Source organism: Carassius auratus, chromosome 7 (genome assembly GCF_003368295.1).
Source record: "Carassius auratus strain Wakin chromosome 7, ASM336829v1, whole genome shotgun sequence".
Classification (NCBI taxonomy): Eukaryota; Metazoa; Chordata; class Actinopteri; order Cypriniformes; family Cyprinidae; genus Carassius; species Carassius auratus.
This window is the reverse complement of record NC_039249.1, coordinates 34426212-34434106: the sequence shown is the minus strand read 5'-3', so window position 1 is coordinate 34434106 and position 7895 is coordinate 34426212. Positions and strand designations below refer to the sequence as shown.

At 36.7% G+C, this 7895-nt stretch overlaps 1 protein-coding gene across 2 annotated transcripts; it reads right to left on the bottom strand.

Moving 5' to 3' along the window:
- Positions 1–873: 873 nt before the first annotated feature.
- Positions 874–6733, bottom strand: LOC113106587 (uncharacterized). 2 transcript variants are annotated; one of them, XM_026268670.1, is made up of 10 exons: positions 6642–6733; positions 6029–6302; positions 5349–5544; positions 4745–4916; positions 4514–4651; positions 4269–4340; positions 3547–3609; positions 3228–3292; positions 1877–1923; positions 874–993 (listed from the first exon to the last, which is right to left on the bottom strand). In XM_026268670.1, exons 3-10 carry the CDS (start codon positions 5541–5543, stop codon positions 945–947), a joined length of 801 nt encoding a protein of 266 aa, XP_026124455.1. In that variant the 5' UTR covers position 5544; positions 6029–6302; positions 6642–6733; the 3' UTR covers positions 874–944. The 2 variants fall into 2 exon arrangements, with proteins under 2 accessions (XP_026124455.1, XP_026124456.1); XM_026268671.1 differs by lacking the exon at positions 6642–6733 and having other exon boundaries at positions 6029–6405.
- Positions 6734–7895: the final 1162 nt, after the last annotated feature.

The following is a 7895-nucleotide window of genomic DNA, read 5'->3' as shown; positions in this document are numbered from 1 at the left end:
CTGGAACGCTCCCTATTGTCAGGGTAACATAGGAAACCTACCTCTCTCCCTGGTTTTATGACAAGAAAACATTAGACTTTAAATTATATTGATGGCCAAGCTGGAATTGTTTCTGGCTTTAACAGTTTCCCAGGCTCATGTCTCCGGTCTTTCTGATCTCTTAAGTCTGATCACTTTATGTCATGCACATACTGTATGTTGATTGTTGACACAGAGGAAGGATGAGATTATTTGTGAAATTTGACACCAATCTGTCTTTGTATGAGGCAAAGGATATGAAAAAATGGCCTGAGCCTGAAAAATCATTGCTGACCTAGGTACCATTGATGAAAATTGATAAATGTGCCTCTTCTCTTCATTGGGAATGTTTAAAATGTCTTAAGAACTCTCATAATTGATCTGAACAGACAACCATGAGAACAAAAACAAAGTGTTGTATGCTAGCGATCAGAGGTAAAAAAGGATTCAGTAATACATCCTGTCACCAGGAATAGGAGCCCATTTACTTTGCTCCAAAATTACCATCAATACTAACTAAAATTTTCATCATAAGTTAGTATAATACCAATTTGGTACTTGTTCTGGTTGCCTTGGCTTTAGATTTTTTTAGTTGCTAAGATTGGCTTGCTAATCTGCCTTAAGGTGGACGAGGATGTAATTTTCTTCTAAAAAGAAACTTTGTTGTATTATTTTCCTGTTATCACTGTGAAGCTGCTTTGATACAATCTGTATTGTAAAAAGTGCTATAAGCTGTAAATAAAGGTGACTTGACTGTCACTACATGCAACTTTCGTCTCACTTTTCCCATCAAATACAGCACAAAGTCATGACACATTAATTATTCAGTGCAGTCAATGATTGACAGACAAATCATAAAATGTAACAATAGTGAATTTAATTATTGAGAAATATATACAAAACAAATAGTAAAACAGTATTAGTCATCAGGCGAATTTGCTGGCCGGCTCCCAGGTGTCCTCCCAGACTCTGCCACTGTAAAGAGTCCAAAAGTCATCTTACACACAGCATATACAGTACAGCTCACAACTAGTCTTCTGGCTCAAGTTTGAAGATATGTCATCTAAAATAAAGGTTTACAATTTTTCTGTGGGATAATTTATTTTGGTTTATTTTATATGGTGTTTGTCAAGCATCAGTCATTTTGTTCAAGTGAAAACTGGACTCAGTCGCTTGGACACAGTCATCCCTACAGTCAACCATTTTTAAATGGTTAAGCCGTTTTAAAATCGGCTTAACCGTGTTGCTATACAAATACTCACCACAACGGTGTGGGAACAGAAATGTGATTAAAGGCCTCTATGTCGGCCGCAGAGGGGGTCAGCAAAGATGCAATGGCACAACAAAGGCATCTGCGTCACATCTACATTTAACTATGAATTGGGCTTAAGACCCCCTCAGAGCTGAAGTGGACTAGAAAGTGATCTGCATCATCTCTTAATGAACTCATAATGTGAACACAAAGAAAGAGTTGTTCACAGGCCTTTTAAATTGGACTACATTTGGTTCATAATGGGAGGTTTCACTTTGTAAAAAGAACTGTATGCTGTTTATCTAACTGTACAGCAAACACTTTATAAAATAGCCCAAACAGAGTTAGCAAATGTATGGGGCAAACAGGTTAGAATGTATTTGCTTCAGATGTCATATGACCAAACTTGAGCCAGATGACTACTTGAAGGCTGGTGTGCACATGTTCTCATGTGTTTAGTTCAGTTCACTTAGATAGTTCTTTGTGCCCAAAACAATTAGCGGTCCCACTTTTACTTCAAAATTCACTTTGAAGGCTGAAAGTTACCAGGTTTTAAAACACTAAGACTGTGTAGCTATTGACTAAATTACATCAGCCATCACTTACCAGGAAGAGCAAGGTAGCCAACGCACTTTCACCTCTGCTGCCTTCCCCTGCAGAAACATGCACACACACACACACACACACCCACACACACACACACACACACACCCACACACACACACACACACACAATCAATTTAGTGAAGTTACTGTAATGGTTTTACCATTCAAATAATGATGTTTTTACTTAGCTCTCTATACTGCTGTTCTTACTTGGAACATCATTAAGTTGACAAGAGTACTTATGTATTTTTTGTAAGCTCAATAAAAAATAAGAATATGCTGTTGCATTCTATTTGCATTGTTGTTTTTGTTTAGGATTTACAGTATGTCCCTTACAAAAAATAAGTTAATTCAAGTTTTCTATTATTATACTTATTTTAAACAAACAATAAAAAAAGTATACTTTATGCTTAAATTTTATAATTCTCAAAAATATACTTTATGTACTTTGTAGAAATACAATTATTACACTTAAGTGTACTTGACTTATACTGAGAGAAAAGTCCAATTATATTTGGCCTTTACTTGTACTCTATCTTTTGATCGAGATATACTTAAACGTATAATTAAGTATTCAAAGTATAATTGGCTTTTAGTTTTGTTAACGGTTTTTATCGAGTAGCCTATTAAATAAACCTTTTTTTCTTTACATAGTTTTCATATACAGTCTTATGAAACTTGTGAAAATATCATTTAGAATATTGATATAAAACAGATATGTTTCTTATTCAGCATATCTGAAATTTTGTCTAGGCTAGTCCACTGGCATCAGTACATCAGAATTTACTTTAATTGTACTTTACTCTTTCCCCACCATTGACTGAATTTTCCAGCTATCAATGTTTTCACTGTCATACGATAGGATCCGCTATGGCACATAATTTAGTACAGAAACTAAACAAACGAGAAGAAAAAGCTGAACCAAGTGATAGTAAATTACTCACACAAATGTAAAATAACATGATCATCAAATATTAAACAGCTTGTAATTCAAAACTGTTTAAAACTGCTTGATCATCGTTCTGAATCTAATCAAGTCGCAGTCTTTAACACAAATTTGATTTTCTCAAATTCTTTGTTTAAAATGTTGCCTTTATGAAACTTACAGACATTCAAGTGTGGACAAAAAAGAAAGCATGAAGCTAATAAAATGTTATTAAAGTTAAAGTACAGTTAAATGTATACTTCATAAAATTAACTTGAAGTATACTTTTTTTTCTTGTGAGAGGGTTGATAGTTGAAAAAGTTTGATACCTACTGCTCAGTTTCTGTTTTGTCACATTTGGATTGAAAGATGAGACAATATGAGATAATCAGACAGCCTAATGAAAAATATGGTTCTACATCTTACCCCATTCATCCGTCTTTCCAATATTTTATCATATGGATAAATTGTCTGTCGACTGCATTTGCAACCTTAAATGACAAAGGCAAAAAAAAAACTTTGGTTCACTTCAAATGGGTCTGAGTTTGATTGAGGTGTTCATATATGAATCACTGTTCTTAGTTCACTTTGAGGGCTGAAAGAGACCAAGTGTGAATACACCCTGAGTTTGGTCCAATTAAAAGGGGGCTACATGCAGAAACAACTTTACACCCAATGATATGCACATGGGGTACAAAGAATAGAAACAAATATACACAATGGGGTGCAAATAATGTCTACTTGCTTTTTGTTTTCTTCTTTTTGGCCAGGGTCGAGGGTGGGGCTTGTGTGGCTCCTGTACCTGTGGCTTAAGGTGCAAGGGGAAAAGATTAAGAATTATATATTCAGTATCTTGGAGAAGTGGCTTAATTAATAGAAGGGGGTGAAATTCACATTGGTTAACTTATTTTATATTAAAGCTGCGGAAGGTAACTTTTGACGCTTAATAAACAGAACTGCTTGCGTGTTGCGGAAGAACATCGTAGCCGGAACTACTTCTCTCTGTTTATGTCTATGAAGAATCACAAAGGTACTGGGTTACTCCGCCGCGGTACCCCCGAAGCAATCTAAAATAGTCTGAATATAAACACTTATTATATGTGTTCCCTAGTGATTCAGGACAAGCTAAAAACACGGTTTGGAAAACGGATTCATGATGTACTCGCTTATTATATACATTTTTCTACATTTTGAACACAAACAAAGTTACGGACCGCAGCTCTGATTGGTTATTTTTTACCGGGAGCGGATGACTTTTTGCAAATGGCGATAGGAGCACTGGGAGGAGCCAGAGGAGCTTGATTTTTTTCACAAATTATCTGTCTCATATTCTACTGTCAGGACATAATGACAGGTTTAACAAATATGTAAAAAATATATTTTTACAAAAGTTACCTTCTGCAGCTTTAATACAATGATTACAAAACCATGGGGCCAATTTACAGATGGGGTGCAAGGCAAGATTACTTTGTCTTTTCTTTAGTTGAGGTTGGATGGATGGTGGGGCTTGTCTGTCTTGGCCTGGGCTGGATGGTGGGGCTTAAGGTGCAAGGGAAAAAGGTTGAGAATTTTATATTCAGTATCTTGGAGGAGTGGCTTAATTAATTAAAAGAGGTGAAATTCTCCATTTGTAACTTGTTTTATATTGTGCAGTAATTGCAAAAAAAACATAGGACAAATTTACAGATGTGGTGGAATGCAAGCTTACTTACTTTGTCTTTTCCTTGGTGGTAGAAGCTCCACATGCTGCTGAGCCTGAGAGACGATTGGACATACTTCAAGTGTAATCAGTTGGTGGTCTTGTGGGATTAGCTGGTCTAGGGGCTGGTCTTGCTGGGGCTGGGACACATCTGTTGTGAAGATAGCAAAAATATGACTTCAGTACAAATTGTCAAAGAAATCAACGACAAACACTAATGAACTATACATAAAACTTATCTTACCATCCAGTTTGATCATGAAGTCATATGCCCTCTTCATGCTGGTTAAGAAACGTGTGTTGTTCTGCGTCGGTGGCAGATGCGTTACTACATCTGCCATCAATTTTCCTGTGCCCTTGTGCCTCTGGCTGATAAATAATATGGGCATATAGCCCAAGGCAGAAAGTTTTTGGACCTGAAATGAAACAAAGTAATTAACACATTTCCAATATATTTTGTTGCTACATTACTACATATATGGCAGTCCATTTACTATTTACAGTTTGCTTGGTGTACTACTTGATTCATAGCTCATCCCTATCCCTAGTCCCTGCCATCAGTTACACAAGTATTTTAAGATAAGTATAAGTCTAGAATATTGTGTTGCAAAATAAATTTAATAGGGATGTATGGTGTGGTTTTTAAAGTGACTGTCTCTCTAAAATTTCATACTGACAAGATGTGCCAACTTCCAACATCCAGGCACGCATGTGAAGCTTGATACATAGCACACAGCATGGCTGCTATGTCTTCTATCCATCAACAAACAAGGTACCAAATATTGTATGTACTTTAGGCTTAATATTGATTATCACTCAATAAATGAAGCATGAGCATTTTTACTTACAGCTATTTGGGCAGAGGCCACCACCCGAGATGCATTTTTGTTTTTGATGACCCTCTGGCCCCAGTCATCATTAATTTTTGCAGTTTTCAATAACCGCTTGCTTGGCAGTGTGGCAAAACAAGCACTGCAGGTTTTGCGGTTAGCCTGCTGACGGACCTGGCAGCTTGGGCAAGGCCTGAATTTTGGCTTTGTCATTCTGAAATGTACACCCATATAAAAAATATAAATATTAAAAATCATACAGGGATCCAAACACACATGAGTACAAGACAGAGCTAGTCAATCTATTAGCATGTGTCATACAGCAGTAGGCTTTGCTTAACGTATCACTTTTCTAACATTATCAAAGGTAATATATTAGATCTGGATGTTTGCAAGCTGGCAAATTATTTAAGTGCAGAAAAACTATGAAACATAAAGATGCCAAGCGAGCTGTTTGCTTTCCTGTAGTCATAAAACATCTTTGAATACCGGCATTCCTCACAAAACTTAAGTTTGATTTACTTAGACTTCATGCAAACAGCAATATTATCTTATAGGTTGGCCTATATTGTGCAGACTCCTGCAAATTTAATATGGTGCAATAATCAGGTATTATATGCCAGTCTCTATCCATTAAATTGGTATATTGTGCACTTAAAACAACACCAACAAATTAATCTATATTCTTTGATCCCGACCTTTACACTTTCAGTTGATTAAAGTGACTGAAGAAGAGGCAGCAACCCAGTTCCTCCGTCCCTCTAAAAAACAACCACCACTCAGATGGTAGGGGAGAGAGTCAGGGATGGAGAGAGAGTGAGAGATAGAGATAGAGTGTGAGAGAGAGAGAGAGAGAGAAATAACAAGACAATAAAAAAATACAAATAAGACAATAAACAAGCCAAATGTGGCTCTTAGAAGTGCCTAATGTAATGAGGTGCTGTTTTTTTTAAAGGACAGGGATTAAGGAATCTGCAGAAAAAGAGAAGAACAAATCAAAAAAATAGTAGATCACCAAACTACATATTATAATGGATGGATAAACAAACAGGAATAACACACACACACAGAGAGAGAGATATACGGTATATATATATTTATATATCGCAATAATCCATTAATAAGCATTTATACGTTCAAAATAAGTTTATTAATAGATTGTATACACACACACACACCATGTTTTTTAATATATATATATATATATATATATATATATATATATATATATATATTCGTAATTGTATTAATTTTGGACGTTTAAATGCCTATTCATTTCTCTTGCTTATTAGACTGTTGTAAGTGACTTACCGTGGTGGAATCGCGCTGGGCAATGGTTTCTGTGATGGTCGCGCACAGTGACGCGCTGCACAAAATTGCGCCAAAATATAAATCATAATGAAAAAAGTACAGTCTTAATATTTTATATCCTCGCTCAAAATTTTAAAGGGGACAGCAGAAATGTCTAAGAAAACATGGGTATATGTTAGCAATTACATTTTAACACATCACGCCCCAGAATGCATCCATCTCTTTGCCAAAGGATATGTCCATATTAAGTAATATAAACATTTCCGCAGCAGGCTATTTATCACAACTTCATAATTAGTATTGAGATGAAAGGTCTATAAAAGTATGCTATTGGTATTTTTTTGTTGTTGAGGTGTTATTTTTATTTTTTATTTTTTTTGGTCGCAAAAAAAAAAAAAACCAACAAAGCAGGCTCACTATACACTATAAGCCATTGCAAATATACCATCGACAATTAAAAATATCCCACTTAAATTAAGGCATGTTTAAGCCTACAGCAAATATGCAGTCCTGCAATTATGCCATTTTAATGTAGCCCAAAATTATATTAAAAAAGAAAAAAGGCGTGTTTCCGATTTAGAACAGGGTTTCTGCTCCAATAAAATATATGGTCACTTCACCAATTAATGATTTTAACAGTATTTGCGCAGCATGCTACTGCAAAATACATTAACATAATATTAGCAGCATTAAAATTAATCGCCTGAAACCATACTTTCCAGCGCAGAAAAACCGCTAGATGGATAAGCCAGGTTCGTCAAAATCCAAAGATGAGGGATTTGCATTCAAATATCGGACGACCCTCCTCTACGTTGTCAAGTGACGAATAGGGGGTACCCTCAACGTTGCTTATGGACGTGAGGGGGAAATGACCAAACGGCAGTATGTGACGAATAGGGGTGAGACTGTGTTGCCTAAGGAGAAGTGAGCTCACTAGGGGACACCCAGGAAAACAGAGACTGACAGCGTGACATTACCCCCTCCCCTACGGAGCAGCTCCCAGATGCTCCACCTGAAACCCCCGGAAAACCCAACAGAAAAAGAGGTAGGAGGGAGGTGAAGCGGAGGCGGACTAGGGAGAGGGATGGAGGGTCAGGAAACAGAGACAAACAACCAGGTGGAATGGAGAGACAAAGACAGGTCAACCAGGTAAAATGGAAGAAAACAGAGACGGAACAACCAGATGGGATGGAAAGGCAGAGACAGGAAGGTGTAACACAAAACAAGGAGACCTGGAGGGTGGTGGACCGGCGG

What these genes read in the sequence shown, in the direction of transcription:
- LOC113106587 (XM_026268670.1), bottom strand. Translation starts at nt 5,543, where the DNA reads ATGACAAAGCCAAAATTCAGGCCTTGCCCAAGCTGCCAGGTCCGTCAG. An exon ending in CAAAAAGAAGAAAACAAAAA is followed by an intron (nt 3,293 to 3,546) that starts GCAAGTAGACAT and finishes TTGTCATTTAAG; the next exon opens with GTTGCAAATGCAGTCGACAG. An exon ending in TGGAAAGACGGATGAATGGG is followed by an intron (nt 1,924 to 3,227) that starts GTAAGATGTAGA and finishes ATGTTTCTGCAG; the next exon opens with GGGAAGGCAGCAGAGGTGAA.